This window comes from Etheostoma spectabile, chromosome 24 (assembly GCF_008692095.1).
Source record: "Etheostoma spectabile isolate EspeVRDwgs_2016 chromosome 24, UIUC_Espe_1.0, whole genome shotgun sequence".
NCBI lineage: Eukaryota > Metazoa > Chordata > Actinopteri > Perciformes > Percidae > Etheostoma > Etheostoma spectabile.
Window position 1 is genome coordinate 13,780,668 of NC_045756.1, and position 19,164 is coordinate 13,799,831.

General features: G+C 43.9%; 1 protein-coding gene across 1 annotated transcript in view; it reads right to left on the reverse strand.

Moving 5' to 3' along the window:
• The window catches only part of LOC116673914 (mitogen-activated protein kinase kinase kinase kinase 4), a 34,290-nt gene that overhangs the window by 2,938 nt on the left and 12,188 nt on the right, over window positions 1-19,164 (reverse strand). Inside the window, 30 exon segments of the mRNA XM_032506278.1 lie at window positions 222-361; window positions 536-695; window positions 783-932; window positions 1,020-1,120; window positions 1,363-1,497; window positions 1,819-1,962; window positions 2,124-2,294; window positions 2,694-2,811; window positions 4,201-4,506; window positions 4,925-5,054; window positions 5,211-5,389; window positions 6,459-6,467; window positions 6,629-6,723; window positions 6,949-6,999; window positions 7,002-7,075; window positions 7,156-7,256; window positions 7,911-8,198; window positions 8,942-9,091; window positions 10,446-10,919; window positions 11,640-11,726; window positions 13,057-13,218; window positions 13,339-13,549; window positions 13,665-13,737; window positions 13,871-14,046; window positions 14,903-14,981; window positions 15,076-15,130; window positions 15,289-15,419; window positions 15,520-15,610; window positions 15,694-15,804; window positions 16,027-16,152. Of these exon segments, the coding sequence (XP_032362169.1) occupies window positions 222-361; window positions 536-695; window positions 783-932; window positions 1,020-1,120; window positions 1,363-1,497; window positions 1,819-1,962; window positions 2,124-2,294; window positions 2,694-2,811; window positions 4,201-4,506; window positions 4,925-5,054; window positions 5,211-5,389; window positions 6,459-6,467; window positions 6,629-6,723; window positions 6,949-6,999; window positions 7,002-7,075; window positions 7,156-7,256; window positions 7,911-8,198; window positions 8,942-9,091; window positions 10,446-10,919; window positions 11,640-11,726; window positions 13,057-13,218; window positions 13,339-13,549; window positions 13,665-13,737; window positions 13,871-14,046; window positions 14,903-14,981; window positions 15,076-15,130; window positions 15,289-15,419; window positions 15,520-15,610; window positions 15,694-15,804; window positions 16,027-16,152 (4,278 nt within the window).

Below are 19,164 nucleotides of genomic sequence, written 5' to 3' on the forward strand. Positions count from 1 at the left end.
AACCCGGGCCCGCTGCGTTGAGGACTAAACCTCTATATATGGGCGGCCACTCTACCAACTGGGCCATCTGGGCGCCCGAGGCTTTGATCTTTTTAGTGTCTGTGGTGGGTACATGTATTGTTTGTGGAATATAATCCAGGAAAACAGAGCTGAAAATCAATTGAGATAGTTGAAAATAGAGAAACAGTAGGAAGGCAGGCAACAGAGAGTTATGTGTTCACCTTGTCATTCCTCTCACAAAGGAACTTGAGTCTCTGGGCTCTCTTGTGCATGAAGACGCCATCCAGGTGGCCCGTCTCCACTGAGCGGATCTCTATGGCCTTCTCACCCCAGCCCATGATCTGGTTTGACCTAATGTAGGCTGCTCGGACACAGAGGGAGATAACAGAAGGGATGACTACAGGTGCCCAGATCAGATTCATTAGACTGTTGAAACTTAAAGAGACACCACAGTTTCCCTCGCTATAGAACAGATAATAGACTGAGCATGAAAATAAACTGAGCAGAGTCTTGTTTTTTTAATGGCCTCGCTTACCCACTGAAGTTGGCATTTCTCCCCACTGCAGCACCACGTCCTTGGTGATGCGCCCGTAGGTGTTGACGTAGACGCCCTCGTCCTCGTAACACACCAGCAGCTCGATCCCGTCAGTGTTGGGCAAGATGATGATAGCATGGCACTGAATGCTCGTCTGGATCTAAGGGAAGAATAAGGAGGAAGAGTTAAGAGAGTAAAGCACATGGGGAAAAAACAAGATATGAACAGACTGCGCTGAAGTGCTTACATGTGTGGGCAGGTAGATGTCGTAGACGGCCCCAGAGTCCACATCCACAGCATGGAAGCCTGAACAGGAGCCATAGATGACCTTTAACCTCTGGCCTTCCTCCACCGTCAGGTCAACCAGCAGAGGCTTGTGCACCAGATCACCAAAAGACTAAAGACAACCATGAAGAAATAAGTTAGTCTGGTCAACTTACATCTTTGGTGTGTGTAATTCTACTTGCAGTATGACCACGTTTACCTTGAACGCCATGAATTTGTGGTAGGGTTTGGGTGCCCAGGCGTACACCTCCACAGCGTTCTTCAAGGCCAGCACCAGGAACTTGATCCTCTCATATTTCACTGGAATGAAAAGAGTCATTTGTGAGTAATGTTGCTTAAAGTAGGGCTTGTTTACAAATCTTAACCCTCACTTAGGTTGTGTTTATGTGAGTAGAGATGTACAGTATGTCAAGGTAATGTCTAATTTCAAATGACCGTATTGTTATAGTATGTCGTTTGATGTTGTGCAAAATTTAAGTCCTACCTAAACATATTGGGGGGGAAAAACTGTAAAGGAATCTGTGACAGACGAGGAAACGTACCGACTTTGTAGTGGACGCAACCCTCCAGGTCGCCCACGTTAACCCAACCCTGCTTCTTCTCCACCTCAGGGTCGTTGTGCAAAATCTTGTTTCTCAGCCACGACAGGTAATACACTCGCAGCTTGTTCTTTTTACCTGGAGTTTGATTGAGATAAATAAATAAATAAATAAATAAATAAATATGGTTTTCACAGCTACAGTATGTGGTCACAAATTATCCAATGAATGGTATGTAAAGGGAAGGTTTATAGCCATCAGTGTTGCAAGCAACAATGCAAAGACGACAATACGTTTTCTGTGATGAGTCCGACTGTGGCATTATAAATCTCCAAAGCAAATAAAAGTGACAGAAACTAAATAGTCCAACCAATAACCCGTCTAAACCTTCATCACTACTTCTTCATGATTGAAATTTAACGAAAATAATTTCTGTGTTACGTAGCCAAAGACTTGTACCTGATATGGTGACCAGGACATTGAGTCCCTCCAGGACGTCCATCTGCTGGATGCGTCGCCTGTTGATCAGAGGGTAGACCTTCCCCTGACCGCTTCGGTCCAGCAGCATCAGACCGCTCTCTGTTCCCACCAGCAGGTTGACTCCTGGAACAGTCACAGACAAACATAAATGAAACACCCATAGTTAGTAGAGCTTTGAAGGATACCAGAGTAGACCAGGTTTAACAAGCAACTGCTCTACTGAGGTGTTTCTGAGCCAGATCCCGATCCCCCAACAATATTTGTATGCACATGCCATAACTTACCCCACAGTGCAGCACACAGGATCTCAGAGTTGAACCTCTTCTTGTACTTGCGGATCTCTGGCGTGTCGCTGGGCGGGCGGGTGTTGACCGGGTTGACGTTGACCACTGAGCCTTTACGGGACGGGTCGGACCTCAGCGGGTCTGCAAGCCGTCCGTCCGGCCCAAATGCTACTGGAGGGTGCACATAGAGGTCAGGCTAGATGCCATCATGTGGTTTCATTATTAATGAACAACCTGATGCCTGGTTTGAACACATGGTGCCTGTGTGTGTATCATCACCCATCTATTCAGTTTAGTACCATCAATCTTGTAGTTGTTACAGTAAAGAGTACAGTATATGGGACTATTACTGACTATACCCTGGCATAACACTATACAGTGTTCAACTTCACTCATCACTTCAGGCTCAGATTTTTCACAATCTCTTTATCAGTGCAGGAAAAAATGTTGGCGGAGAAGCTAGTGCTCATAAAACCTCTCTCAAGGGGAACTGAAGCGGACTACGATCAACAGTTTTTAATTACTGAGCGGCCCTCATAAACACATTCGCTCAGTTAGTTGTTGACCTACCCATGTTGTTGAGGGAGCTGCCGCTGGAGGGAGAGATCTGGAGAAGACGAGGGTCGATGAAGGGAGTGAAGGAAGAGGAAGACTTGTGTTTGGACATGGAGTTGCTTTCAGACTGGGACTGAGAGAGATTTAAAGACATTTAGAAAAATATTCAACCTGTTCTCAATCAGCATAGAAAACAATGTAAAAAACTGGACTGACTCATTTAGGTAACTTTAGAATGAAGTGAGGAGACATAACACTGACAGGAAACAGTAGGCTCAATACACAATCAGAGATTAGGCCTTTGGTCCATAAATTATTGTTACACTAATTTGCTAAATAAAAAAGACTTTTTACTGATTTATAAACCCCAATAGCAAAAGACCCCCTCTGTTTTGAACGTACGAGTTAAAGTTCTACTTCTGGAGGCTCAAAATAGCATTCAGCTTAACTGTGTTACTACATTTTTATGACACAAACAACTGGGAATACGTAGCTGGCACAGCAGTTCAAGTTTGTGACAAATTAAATGAAAAAGATGACGTGCAGCTATGTTAGTTTTTTTAAAGCAGAAGCTTTAGAGAGGAAAAACATGTGACAAGAAAAAATGTGTGGAGAGAAATGAGAAATGGTGGACACGCTGGCTGCTGTGAAGTGTTAAGAGGAAAAAGCTGCACCACCGAGGAGGCTAATAGTTCCACCACCACAGAGACGCATTGTTTGCAACACATGTGTCACACCACAAAAGAGACGGCAATCTATTATAAAACATATTAAAAATAAATGTGATGATGATTTCTTCTCTGTAAGTAGCTCATGTGTGCTTGAGGACTTGCATTCCATTCCGTATTTAATTATATATATCCCCGTTTCACCCCTACCATCACACCAGGCATGCCATCACCCAAAACTGCAATGTTAAGAGATGCTAGTTCACAGTTCACTCTAGAAGCTGCAGTTTAGTTTCCTCCATGCCGTGACCATGCTCTACCACCAGAAGGCACCAGTGTTAGCAGTAACACAGTGCAACTAAGAGAATTGCAGGAGGGTAGGAGGTTGCAGAACCAGACGTGTTAGCCAAGCCAGAAGGGGGCAGAAGAGAGCCAGAGTAAAGCCAGGATGACATAGAGGGGGGGCAGTGTAGAGGAGGCTCCAACCAACAATTAAGGACTGGACGCTGGGTGTGTACAGGCTTGGAGATTGTGTGTTTGCTACAGAGGTAAATTACCATATCTGGCTTGAAATAGCTAAAAGCAAATAACATTTGCAAATAATTTATTTTAACTAGCTTCAAGTCCAGGTAGAGGATGGTCATATAAAAAAAAAAACAATCAGACACTTAATCATACTTCTCTATGGGAGTCTAGGAGCGGTACATCCTATCATTCTGGACACAAACTAGATAGAACAAACAAATGCAACTGCTATTTGAGCCAAATCTGCTTAATGTGCATGTCTAAGCCTGTACCACTCTGCAACAGTCCATTCCTCAGCTGTTTGTCTCGCTGATGTGAGGGTGACATACCTCTATGGCAATGAGCTTGTCCAGGGGGTTCTGTGGGGACATGGCAGGACTGGCATAGCTTGATGATGAGGGGAAGGAGGAAGATGATGAGGAGGAGGAGGAAGAGGAGGAAGGGATGGTTGTGGAAGAGGAAGGGGAGTGATGGCTCTGCTGAATAAGGTCTGGTAGGTGGTGAATGCGGCCGGCAAAGCCGTTTTTCTCTGCGAGGCTGTGGCTGGGGGGTTGGGGCTGGCCGTGGGAATTACCAAGGCCAGCCGAGGGAGAGGAGGAGGAGAGATTGACCAACCGCTTTATGTCAACGGTGCTCTGGAAGCAAGAACAGGCACACTTGGGCTCGAGCAAGCAGGTGGAGAGAAAGAAATCATGTTTGCCTGCTAGTCTGCTACTTCGTATTAACTCCCATTTACTGTCCTCTACACAAGATATTACATTCATCTCTGATGACCATCACTGATGAGCATGTCGCATTAAATGCAATCTGTATCACTTTGACATATTAGATTACCTATCTGTAAATGTGCAATGTGAAGCAGCAAGTCTATTATGACTAAAAATATAAAAAGAAATGTTGGAAAATGAGTGGATAAACAACAATGACACTGGACAAAGAAAAAGGAAAATTACATTTTATCAACTAAATGCAAGGAGAATGTGCCTTTGGCTTAAGAAGTATCTTGATGTTAATCTAAGAAGTGGGCACTTCCTCCAGGTGTCTTCCTCTTACCTGTCTGATGACCAGCGTGCCATCCTTGGAGGGCGTAATGGCTTGGTCACTCTCCGAGTCTTCAACCAGCATGGTCTTAGCCGACTCTGTCTCGCCGTTACTCAGCCTCCTGCGGAAGCCATGGAAATATCTGATGTCCGTAACGAGACCAGTGTTAACAGTCATGCAGAAAAGCCATGCAACACTTCAGAAGTGACAGAATACTTTCTTACAAGGGAAGTTGAATGCAACAGACAGTGCTGGCCAACAAACTGCTTTGACACAACATCGTCACAGTTCTACCTACCCAGCCCTGGAGTCCTCAGCTCCTGAAGTGGACTCCTCTCCCGCCTCCTGGTCCACTTCCTCATCGTCTTCCTCGTCGGTGGTGCCCGAATCTTCGCTGGAGGAAGAGTAGTCGGTGACCTTATGGGGAGGCCTCACATCCTCTACCGCACGAAGCTCCTTGGCCAGAGCTGTCAGATCCTAAGAGGGACAGTAAGGAAGTCTTAGAAAAGATGCAAGTCTGAAATTTTGTCAAATCTCAGGTTGTCTAGAATGACCCCTTGACAGTTTCTAAATGTGTGCACTGACCAAATAAAAAAGCTACCAAGTGAATTCAGTGCCACACAAATACACACATTAATTCTGAAAGAAATTAACTCATCTTAAATACTGCATAACAGCTCCTGCTTTCCAGACCACTTGAAACCTTAAAGTCATCCCTTCTCACTTTATTAAAATGTTTTACGTATACCTACAGCCTCAGATCTCTGGGTACGTGGAGTAGAAAATCTTGCCATCTTTTATGTTTTTACATCGTCTTAGACCAAGAGTACATTTTGGAGTGGGTATGTTTCAATTAAGAGGCCACAGAAAAGAAAAATGCCAGTTTCAAACATTGTTAAACCTGGGCTAGGATTTGAGTTAGTCTAAGTTCTAGGATGCCGTGAGTTAAGTGGCATAATGTTTGAAAAATCTAGTAAGGAGATCATAGTTTAATTGTTTTCTGATTTCTAGATTAGTGTACCCACTAAAGCCCATGTCTTGTAACCAAGTTGCCCTCGGCTTGTTCCTTGCAGACTCCAGTGCAGTCTTGTAAGGTCAGTGGCGAGCAAGAAAGGGAGGAGGGACACTTCCCAGACAGGCTCGACAAAGCAAATGGGCCACAACTTATCCAACAACACAGCCAGGTGAGACTAGAAGTAATTCTGGCAAATACAAGGAAACAGGAGGAGTGTGTTTATATTCAAATGTGGTCGCATTCAAATGCAGGCTGAGGGAACTGCTGCAGAGGGGGTTAACTCATGTAGTGCCATTGGTCGACAACAAGCAAATTAAGTGAGAAAAAAACTGTGCAGGCACGAGGAAAGACACCAGTATAAGGTCATCACATCACAGGCAGAAAGGACAGTAACAAATTATAGAAGAAAGAATTACTGCATTAGGAGAAACAGCTCTTTCTTCACAAACTGTTATCATTTGATGCAATGAGTGGGGCAATGGTGCAAGCATAGCATAGGTGTGATAATGTAATCTCATTTAATAGGCTTACCGCATCACCCTAAGAGGTTCCCCAACAATCACGAACCATTGGATTCATGAGAAGTTGCACCAGGTGGTTGAATAATTAGAGTAGTAGAAAATAGAGAAAAGACACAAAACAGTTTTCACCTATTCAGCATCAAACAAGTTTAACCAGCACTTTAGTAACACTGGACTTACAGCTGGCCGAGTGGGCCTGGCAAGGTTCTTTTCATCTGGTTTTTTGGGAACATTTTCAGGCCGCTGGAGAGGCGATCCTTCAGATTTGGAGGAAGCTTTGAGGGAACAAAAGGAGGGAGAGTTAGTCAGGGGAAACCGTTAAGATCAAAACGATCTTTAATCGCTTGTATAATAACAGCAGAAAACCTACCGGAGCATGAGCAGACAGCACAGCATAGTAATGCGTAAGAATGGTGTTATTATAGCAATAATGATAAATTGCTAATAAGCAATTAGTAGAGGTAGTGAAATGTAGCCGAGTACAGTACCAGGGGACTCACAGCGTGGCCTAAAGCGGTCACCAGGACTGGCCTGGGAGCTGGAGTTGGAGAGCCGGAGGAGCTGCCGCTGCCTGGTCGAGGCTGCAGCTTCTCCACTCGGTCCCACAGCGGCCGCTGCTCCACGTTACTGTCACAGAGAACAACGTCACATTAACAAGCAATGCTCCTAAAGTACCCTCATAACAAGGTTTGAGGCTCGTTGCTTACCTGCCAGCATTCCTCTGTCCGCCCTGGTTGCCGGGCTGTGACGGCAGAGGGGACTCTCGGCGCGACAGCACCGGAGACCTGGACGTGGTCCTTACTGGTACCTGGAGGAAACAGAATCAAATGTCCTCACATATTGGCAGGTATGTGTATGAAAAGAAAAAAGACAAGTGTACTCAATTCAATGCTTTTGCTATAGACATTGAGCATAACATTGTGAATTACAGTTGATCTTATCGAATACAATAATTTAAAAGACAGAAACTGAGAGGGCAACCTATCCACTATAAATGGATAAACCCTGTAGGCCATGTGTATGGACATAATCTTTGAAGTGATGCATCAAAACCAAACAATATAATACAGTACAGAAGCATCTCTTAACCCACAACAACTGAGCACTTAAAGAAAGCACATGGATATTCCTAGTGATGGTACCACCTCTTCAGCACCCCACTACAGACTGAACTAATTTAGGTTGGTTTATTGGGTTGTTTATTGACAACATGTTAAATCATTATTGAGTTTTAAATGTGCAAAGTCTCCTGCTGGCACAGAAAAGCAAAGTTTCCTAGTTTAATTTAATCACAGCTTATAGTAGTTGAACAGTGTTCAATGTTGAAGGAAATGAGACAGAACACATCAAGGCAAACACAAACAAACAGAATGATAAGTCGAGTGATTGGCATGAAGAAGAAGTGAACGAGGGAGGGGGCAGGAAAGGGATGGGGAGTAGGGGGGCCTCGTCAGCTCCTTACCTTGGGAGGTACGTCCTCGCTGATGGCCTGTTGTTCGGCCCTAATATGGGCCTGAGGGTGGTGGAGGGGAGCTTGGGGCTGGGGGTCAGTGCGTGCGGGCGATGGGTGATGGTGATGGTGGGGGTCCTGGGAACGCAGGTGGAGTTGTGCAAAGCTAGAGTTCACGCCGCCGGGCTCACTGAAGGACTGGGATCGAGAGACCACGGGCGGAGGAGGAGGAGGAGGAGGAGGAGGAGAGGGGGCGGCGCTGTTGCTGCTTTTTAGAGCAGCCAGGTGGGACCACTGGACCTTTTAGGGAGCGAGGGAGGGAGGGAGGGAGTGAGGGAGGGGGGGGCAGGAGGAGGAGGTGAAACAAGCAGACAACACAGTGAGACATGGGGGAAGATGTGTGGCTTTTCACATACATGTACTTAGATAGATACAGATGCATACAGCAGACAAAGCATAACACAATGTGATGATGTGATTCATTGTCTGGGCTTTGGATTAATAAAAAAACTTAAAGGAATAGCTCCATATTTTGGAAAGTACGCTAGAGCAGATTGTTATCCCTCTCATGTCTGTAAATATGAAGCTAAAACCACAACCTTGTTTTTACAGTTTGTGAACAGATTAAGCAAAGGAAACGAGACCTGCGAACAGAGCCAGGCTAGCTGTCAACACCCGTTTCCAGTCTTTACGCTAAGCCAAGTATCTGCAGGTGGTGGCTTAATTTTTAGCAAATAAATTGAGAGTGACAGCAAATAAACATATTTCCAGAAATGATTTATTATTGGTGGAAAATGGTTGTTGTAGAACGTTTCATTGCAGACTACTTTCTAAGCCCCCAAATGTTCGAGCACAGAAGGAAGCTATAAAGGCTAAACCATGGGTCCAACAGTCTCCATATACACTTCACCACCCTTCTGCCCAAAAACTGACCCCGCTGTTGCTTCACTGTTTGACAAAACCTTGCAACTGACACAAACCCAACAGTGAGGGAGGAAGAGAGCGACAGGAGGAAGAGGAAAAGACAAGGGAGGAGGAGTTACCTGAGGCTCCATGGGCCGGTGCATGGCAGAGGCCTCGGAGGAGCTGCCATTGGAGAACGGTTCAGAGGAGCGGGGAGGCAGAGGGGGCTGCTTGGTAGGAGGGGCAATCTGAGGGGAGCCCTGAATGTTCTTACGGTATCGCTCGTCGGCCTGGGATGAGGGTTTGCACAAGACAAAGATGGAATGAGACTAAGGCAAAATATTTTAATGATTGACAAAACATAAATAAAAATCCAAGTAGAAGGGAACCACTTCTGAAGTTTAAAATAACAGTGGCAAAGATTAAATGTCTGTATAAACCATGAAATAGGGCACACAATATTTGCATATTCAGGGATGACACATTTACTGTTACTGCACAGATGATTGTTTCTGATTAAAAATGGTTCCCATCTCCTTGTTTTTCTAATATTGCGGTTCCTCAGCAGTAGTAGTTGTAGTCGCTGTCATACTCAGAAACCTTCATATATAACTGACAAACATCAACATTTTATTGGCAATGATAATAAACATGCTTGAAACCCATTCAAGGCAGCCGTACAGACAGGTAAATGTGCACAGACAGAGCTGGAGACAGGACTCTTTCAAACAAATACATCCCTGAAATTACATTTGAATGATAAATGGTGGAAAAGATAATTGTTAATGACACGTAACAACCTTGTAGATGACGGGAGACACCGCTTAGGTGTCCTGCAGGTTAGTCTGGGCCTCAGCCATCCACATGCAACGGCCCAATCCACAAACATTGAGAGTCAAAACAGCCATACTGAAGACTTTCACAGGTGGCCATTAAAAGATCAAGAGAAATTCCTAACACTATATTCTTCTGAGGAGGATGAAAGGAGTACTTGGACTCAAAAGACAGTAGATAAAAGTGAACAATTATGGGAACTAAAAATAATAAAAAGCCTAAAGGATGTTCATGTAAGCAAGAAATGAATCATCGTTATCTCTATGGGGAAACAACATAAACAAATTTGAAAATGGAACCTAAAAGATGTCAATTGAGAATCTTGTTTATTTTTCCACTTTCACCACAACCTATAAACTAATTATTTCTCTTTCTCTTGCTCAGCCTGCTTTAGGTGAAAATTAAGAAAACATCCAACAGTTTTAGTAGTCAAGGAGACTAGCAACAGTGCAAGGGAGAGTGAGTGCCAAGAGAGAGTGGAGAAGAACAGCTCTGTTTTCTTCAGGACATAAAAAGGCTGGTTGCTGTGAGCCTCTGGGTCTCTATTCTTCACCATACCCCCCTACTTGTTTCATTTAAAGGGGTCTGGCTGAGAGGGCCTGCGTTGTAACAAATTTGGTTTTGCTTTGGAACAATGCCACAGCATCCAAAACAGAAAATGCAAGATGAAATGCAACTATTTGGGCTAAAGAAAACCATCATCTACTGCTCGCACCACCTCTATTATCATAGTCACTGAGGCTGTGGGAAGACAAGCATGAAGAAGAAAGAGCAGGCAGCGGGGTAGACAGAGCCAAGGAGGAGGTTCACCTCTCTGATAAGCTGAGGAGGATGACTGACAGGCTCTGCATGCCTATCGGGCTCCAAACTTTCTGCCTGGCGAGGTTCAGAGTCAGTGGGGGTTTCAGTGTGAGGAGGGATGAGGGAGTTTGAGAGCTGGCTGGGACATGTCTCATCAGAGTCAGTCTTCTCTGGCACTGCTGCATGGGACTTAGGGCTGTCTGAGGGGATTGTCTGAAGTGCTCTGGAGGAATCATATGAGCATGTTGCTACAAAAACAGTACTGTCAAGGACCTGAGCTTGAGGGGTTGTGTTGAGGACTCTGTCAGGGGGCAGGGAGGAAGTCTGTGGAGGTTTGCTATGGTCTGAAGGGAGTTTGGTCTTGTCGCCAGGCGACTGTTTGGATTCGTGCTGAAGCAACAGCAGGTAGGCCTGCTCCTGCTGCAGGCGTTTATGGAGTCGCTCGGCCTTGCGTTGCTCCTCGAGCTCCCTCCACTTGAACTCCTATTGCAGAGTGTGAGGTTGATTCAAGGGGGTGAGAAGAGACGGGAGAGCTGGCAGCATGTGTCGGCCTGACAAACCAACTAACTAAAAATCTGCGCCTTCTTTTAATTCCTTTCCTTAAAACACATGTACACAGACATACTTTGGCATAATTTGTTACTGCATTTTCCCCATTATTACACCCAGTAATGCCATTTTGACTGTGAAGCCAACCTGTGTTTTGTAGTAGAATTACAAGTAGAATGCATGGGTCAGACTGAGGGAAACAGAATAAACCTAATAAAATATAAATAAATGCAGAAGAGTTTGGCGTTACAATCTTTCTGTAAATTATTGAAATGGTTGACTTTACTATAATAATGCAAAATGTGAAGAACAGAAAGAGGATGCACTGACAAAGTGGAGATACAAAACATTTCTTTTTCGTATAAATGATTCAACAATTTTATGATCTAAAGATGACCCTAAAAAAGCTAATAACAAAACCACGGAAATGTGTTTTTATTTGCAGTGGTTTACTGAACTTTGATGCACAAATTACTGTAATCTGAACTATGTAAAAAAAAATAATAATAATATGGGCAGCATCTGGTGTGTGTGTGGTGTGTGTGTGTGTGTGTGTGTGTGTGTGTGGTGTTGGTGTGTGTGTGTGTGTGTGTGTGTGTGTGTGTGTGTGTGTGTGTGGTGTGTGTGTGTGTGTGTGTGTGTGTGAGGACTGACCAGCAGCATGGCCTGTTCACGGAGCAGCTGCTCCTGCAGCATCTCCAGGTGTCTCTGCTCCTCCTCCAGCTGACGTCTGATGTACTCCTGTCAATCAAAGCAAAGGCACAAATGTAATTTTTAAAATGTCCAACCAGCTTTACGTCCTGCATTTCATCTCCATTTGAGATTTTATTTTAGGTTCTTTGCCTGTCCCGTCCGGCTGCACAACAAATTTTAATCATGATCACGATTTTGCCTTAACACGATTAAATTTGCGTAATCGAGCTATATTTTAAATGCGTCATTTTGTTCATTCAACGTTCAAAGCCAGTCTACTGCTCTTTAAACCACTGTCTGATCATGAGCCAGTCAGAGTTGTTCCCTGCTTAGTTTCTAGATGTAGACAGTCACAGAGGACAGAGTAACGTGACGAAAATCCCACAACAGATAGCAGTCATACCTCGGTCACAAGGTTTACCAGTAAACGCAACATTTTGTCCCGTCTGTGTTGTTTTTCAGACAACAGCCGTGACCAGTGCTAGTTAGTGTCTGTTAGCTCACGGGGCTCCAGGGTGCCACTTCTGACATTTGTCCACAGTTTTAATTATTATTAACACAGCTGTATATTGTTAAGGAGGAGAGGCAAACCTGTATTTGTACCCGTGTTTCCGCTGGTAATTCTGCTATCGTGGCGGCCATGGTAAAAAACACAGAAGTTGTTTATAAATGCAACTAACTTCAGTTCATAGAGTAATAGTGTGTGAGACTGAGCTTGCTGGACCCATTCATAATGAGTCAGCTGTCTCTCTGTGAGTACGTCCATCGCACTCCCCCTCTCTCCCTAGCTCTTTTAATCAGTTATATATCATAATGTAGCATAATGTGAAAAGCAGTTATAGTGTCACTATAAAATTTGTTTTGGTTAAAATCAACAAATAATCATAATTAATCGTGATCTAAATATTGATCCAAATAATCACAATAGGCGTTTAAGCCAGCAGTCAACATCCAATTTACATAATCGGCTCCCTGACTGCACAAGGATCTACAGAATTTTGAAACTCACTAAAAAGGATCCTTTTTTTTCTTTTTTTTAAACAACTAGCAAATTGCACCCATCTGGTGTGAATGGACTCCAGTCCATCTTGAAATCAGTGTGCCAGAGTCCATAGCGAGTTCTTCCTTATACTGAAGACACTCTTTTTTTTAAGATTATTTTTTTGGCTTTCATTGCCTTTATTTATAAGACGGCTTAAGTCAGGAAAGTGGGAGAGAGAGAGGGGGGGATGACATGCAGCAAAGGGCTGTGGGACGGACCGAACATGATGCAGCTGCCACAAGGACTGAGCCTCTGTACGTGGGGCGCACACTCTACCAGGAGAGCTAACCAGGCGCCCGGACTGAAGACATTCTAAGAAACCATTTTAAAGCTGACCTGTTCACGATCGTTCCTTCTTTTCTCGTCATCAGCCCGCCGGCGTTCCTCTTCTTCTTTACGTCTCCGATCCATCTCTTCGATGCGCCTCTTGTCCTCTTGCTCGCGGCGACGCTGCTCGCGCTCTTGTTGCCTCCTCATCTCCCGTTCACGCCGCTGTTGCTGTGGGAGCAGAAGACAAAGAAATGTCAACATTTCTCGACAAAAACATGATTTTGCGGCAGTCAGATTAGTCTCATCTCGAGAGCTGCATGACAGAAGCAAATGACCTAATCATCCTACCTCCTCCAGCCGCCTCCTCTGCTCCTTCTGTTGCTCAATGCGTTTCTGCCTCTCGGCCAGTAGTTGGCGCTTGTACTCCTCCTGCTCCCGGAGCTGCTGCTCCTGGAGGAGCTGCTGGCGGCGGAGCGCCTCTGATCGCTCCTTGTTCTCCTGCTGCAGGCGGATGAAGTCGCGCCGCAGCGTTGACTCACCGGGCACATTGACAATGGAGCTGGACGATGGGAGGAATCGGGACATGCCGGTTAGATAAGAAAGACACCGGGTATAGATCGCAATGTCTTTCAAAAAGTAGGGTTTTAACAAGTGCTATAACTACTAAAGCATACCTGGGCTCGCCCTCCTGCTCTGGGGGATCCTCTTCCTCCTCCTCACTGCCACTGTACTCATACTCTGTCTCATCTGTACAAGAGAAAATGAAAAAGTTAAAATAACACCAGAAACTGGCTTGAGAGATGACTTGAGATTTCAGTGGTAATACATAAAAAACGGAAGCAAAGAGTTGGTAAGTGAAGACAAAGACCAACAGACGCACCCTTCTCTCCCCTCTTCTTCTTGGTGCGGTCGATGTGGTCTTTGAGCTGAATGCGGACTTGCCTCTCGTTGGGCTGGTCTCGGATGAACGGGTGCTTCAGCAGCTGCTCTGTGGGGGGGCGCTGCGTGTAGTTCTTCACCAGACAGCCCTCAATAAAACTGAAAAACTTTTTGGACCTGCCGGGATTGTAGAGGAAGAGCAGGGGAGAGTCAGAGAGAAACAATGCATAACAGAGAGGGTGACGTATAAAAAGAGACAGCGGGTGCCAGCCAAATATTTTAGCCGTGAAAGCATAGAGCCCATCCGAGGATCCTAAGTAAAATGGACATTTCTACAAACAAGCTCTGATTACAAATGACCCATCAGTCCTAGCAACACTCACTCGCTTCATGTCTTCCAAACACTCCACAGCCTTTGGTTTTCTGTGTGAATTGAGGTTTATGCATGTGGACAGGCAGCATTGAACCTTTCATCCCATATAAACCATGAAACCTCTGAAATATGGGGCGCAGTATAATTAAATTATCATCACCATTGCACCTGCCCCCAATCAAACAAATTTTAAAAATCAAACAATCTAACAGCACAACAATCTAATATTTAATGCAAGATAGGATCCATAATGTAGAAGCCAGGCCATACTAAAACTTCTTTTAAAAATAGAAAGCAATTCATCTCAGCTCTAGTGCTAGCGGAGGGAAAAAAAAGTTAGAAGGATTTTCTGCACTGCGTCCAGAGCAGCGCTGCGGTGTGTGCCAGGAGAGGCTGAGACTGCCAGAGCAGGTGTACCACAGATGTTTAGCTCAGCAGCAAAGCATAGAGGAAAAGGCCTCTGCAGCTGCCTAGTCTGAGGTTGGAGATAAAATCAAAATGCACGACAGTACGCACTAAGAGGAAAAGTAGGAAGGCTATACATAAAACATCTTATGAAAACTTGTTTCAACATTTATAAGGCTGGTGGTGGTGGTGGTGGGAGAGGATTGGAAAGGATAGAAATGCACAAAGAACACACCTATTGTAGTTGGTACTCACCATTTTTTAGACTTGAGCCTGGGAGGAGGGTTTCTTGGAATAAGGAAGAGCGCACGCATTGGATGCATGTCACAAAGTGCTGGAAGAAGACACAGAAGGCACAAAACACCATTAAGAATTCAACAGACTGAACCAACACAAAAACTACTATATTAAGAAATACTGGTACTCACGTGGTGCTCCTTCAGCCATTTCAATAGCTGTGATACCACAAGACCACAGATCACTCTGCAAGAAAAGACAACAGCCATTAACCAAAACCACAGCGTGCACACGTTTTGACAAATCAAGGTGTTTACAGTTGCGATACACCCGTTTTGCTGTTACTGTTACTACTTGTTATCTTGTTAGTCTTGAGTGCTTAAGACATGTATGGAGGCTCTTACTCTGTAATCGTATGTAGCATCTGGGTTCTCGTCACAAGCAATGACCTCAGGGGCCATCCAATAAGGGGTGCCAATGAAGGTGTTTCTCCTCCCCACTGTCCGATCCAGCTGAGCACTCACGCCAAAGTCAACTAGAGAGAGTAATTAAGAGTAATCACAGTCAACCAAGTGTTGTACAGCTCAGACACTGGTCTGAAGAAAAGTTAGCAAACACATGGAGAAACAACTCACCTAGTTTGACTTCAGCGTTCTCAGTCAACAGGACGTTCTGGCCCTTGATGTCACGGTGGATCACATGGTGAGCATGAAGGTGGGCCAGACCCTGAGGAGCAGACAGACACACACACATTACATGAGTGGGAGAGGAGAGGACATGAGTGGGAGAGGAGAGGAAAATTAGCTCACCCTTAGGATCTCTCTGGAGATGTAAGCGATCCAGTCTTCCTTCAGCTGGTTCCCCTTGGTGTTCTTCACCAGGTCTGTGATCGAACCAGCTCCACAGAACTCCATTACCAACTAAAAATCAGGTATGAATCATCAGAAGAGAAGTCTGTGATACATGGCCATACAATAACAACATGACATGAATTAATTACACACAAATTGAAAATACTAGAGGGCTAGGATCGTAGAGTTAATTGAAAAATAAAAGTTGGTGGAAGAGCTAATCATGGCAGCTACAATATTTTCCATACCTCCTACTTAACCTTAATATCTTGAATGGATTTGAGGACTTACCCATAACTGGTCATCGTGTCCTGGGGGGCTCTTCTTAATGAAAGCACCATAGTAGGTGGCTATGTTTCGGTGGTGGGAATACTTTTTCAGCATATTGATCTCCAGTTTAATTTCCTCCTCTTCATCCTAAACACACAAACACATTACAGAGGTATAAACAGACAATAGTGTTTTTGTCCTTCCACTGGAAAATCTTTTTGATGAAATACAATAATCACTGTGTGGCAATGGCCTTTAATCATCATTTGGGTGACATTTAATTTCAGATTCAAATGAATTCCATTCCACGCTTAGGGTCACAGCAAGTGCCAAAGCTATGTGGTGTGGTTTCATTTCGGTCTGGCTAGGCCTTATTCAGCGTTCGTCTGGGACCCAGCAATATGACAATGCAGTAGGAGTCGTCTGTCTACTAGCAAATTAGTCCTTTGTTTAGAGATTAATGACGCATGAGTGAGTCTCATTGTGAGTTGATGTGTACAGTAGCCATTATCGGTAATCCCTTGTAAAAAACAAAACAAAAAAACAAAGCAACTAATTATAAATTAGATCGATGGCGAATTCCCAACAGATATCAATTAGTTTCAGACATTATCCTGAATATAGTTGCTTAGAGCTGGGAGGAAAGCTAAGAATCCTGCCTTTACCATTTACATGCAAAAACCTAGTAAATATCATGCATAATGGGCATAGGGTCAACTAATGGAAGAGCTATAAATCAGAAGAAAAGGGATGCCTTTTAAAATTAAAAAGCAACCTATAAAACAAACATGATAATGACATTTAGGCCCTGTAGATACTGAACGCCATAGGGAAATCCACTGCCAGATGTAGCTTTAATGCAGTGTTTGTAGTTTCTGTTGGAAATGGACTTTAGTTCAAGGAATAAAAGCAAACCTGTCCAGTATCACATCTTGATAAAAAGGTCACAACTAGCTGCGGTGCTAACTCCCCGCTTGCACCCAATAGCAACTTGACAATGATTAACAGTGACACACTAATTGGACAGATGCAGGGGTCAGCCCCCGCAAGTGCTTTGCTTTATGGTTCCGTGGCCTCTCCTATAGAAGGTACAGTGGGAGGAGGGGGGCAGAAACCACAGCATTATCACTGCAGGCTACACGTTACGTTAACAGTGATTTTATTTCAATTATCAACGGGCTGCACTGCGCAAAAAATGAGGTGAAATTAAGAGAAAAGGGGATGCCAGGTGCACATATTACTACACTGGGTTTTGCGCATGTATCACCTATGGCAAAATGGCAGTTGGCCGTCTATGCAGGCGGCCATTCTGCTGCTGAATGACTCGTTTGAGTTGACGTAAGCCTTTCTGTTGTGCGCACCCCCTTCCAACCCTCCCTCTCCCATCTACCCCCTCTCTGCTGTGCAGCTGTTGGATTATCACACTCCCGACTGTGAAAGCCTCGCTACCACAAGTCACACGGAGAAGGAAAGACTGACACAATCATATGTTGACGTTGATGTTGATGATGAGAGAGAGAGAGGAGTGGAGGCTTGTCAAATGACAACACGGAGGATATGAGAGGAAACACACACTTAATACACACACAAGGTTATTAATATGTAGTACTAGCTCAACATAGCATTAATGCATTATATTTGCAGATTCAATTCAAGACAAAATATCGAAAGGTTTAAATGTTAAAAGTGGTGGAACAGTGGCCAAATAGCTCAGTTGGCACGTATATACGTAGAGGATTATACGTACAAGTTTACTCTGACGCAACTCTGATTTTCAGGGTGTAACTTTTTGGGGGTAAAAATTCTGTTTGTTTTCATGTCTTTTTCAACATTCGAAGTTGAAACTAATCAACTTAATACAGTCCAGATAGGTAGCCATGTTCTTAGTCTGAAAACTTTTGGAATATGACAAAAGCACAATTCAAAACAAAGACAATATGATGTTTACATGTGTTTAAATTGCTGGGTCCCAAATTGATTATGAGGAGTACACAGCATCTACACAAGAACAAAAGCATTATCCGCCCCAAATCGTGTAGTCAACTCTATACCAGTAGGATCAGAAATGCTTTTAATATTTAACTAAATAAAGCCAAAGTAGAAAGGCATCCATTTTTAGCTTCAGGGCTATAGGACGGCACATGATTTGAGAATGTTGAACAGGGAGGAGAATGTGGGTCAGAGTGACCTGCCTGTGGATGAGCTCTACAGCCAGGCCAGAGGAGAGAGTGCAACATGGCCTCACTAAACCATAGTGGTAGTGATGATGATGATGATGATGATGGTCGTCATCATCAGGTAACAGATGATGAGCATGACTCTTAAGTTTAAGTCAAAATATTGTTGGGTTAGCCACACACTGATGTTTTAGCATTAAAGTTATTTTAGATATTACTTAATGCAAAATCTGTAAGAATATATTCTCCATCTGTCCATGTACTTCTGTCTAATGAGTGACCATGAGGTTTAACTGCCAATTATTATTACTGATGAATCTGCCGAGCAATTTCTAAATGAATCAACTGATTATTTGGGCTATTAATTTCAGAAAACAGTGAAAGATTTGATTAGCATATGATCTACCATTGAGCTTTATCATGTTAGGGATGAAGATAAATAAATGAATCATTCAATCACGTGCAGGTAATAAAATATGGCTTATGATAGTCGTCTAGGATATTTACTGCAACACAAGCTAAATGTTAAATGTACACACCCAATATCAACTGCAGCACTCATTTTCACAAAGTATGGCAAAACAGGTTTAGCCTCAGTGGGCACCTGCTTCATGTGAACAGATTTTCACAAAAGTTCCCATAAGTTACTACATGTCTAGAAGGCACACCTAGAGTAGTGTCCTATCACACAGAACAGGAAACGGTTGGGCAATATTCTCTCTAACAAATAAGTGTGTCACTCGTGATTCATTATGATGTAGGCTAACTTGAGGAGTGGCAACAGGCAAGTCGGAGCACGGGGTCACACATCTGCCACAGCGTCAGTAGCCTTATTCAGGGTTATGTTGATGACAGTGCCAATAACGATATATGTGTCCTTATAATTGCAGTCATGCATTGATGAAACTTAGGTGATGACTTAAGACTTTGATGATGAACACCACAAGTGCAACTACTTCACTAGACTCCAGAATCCACCAGT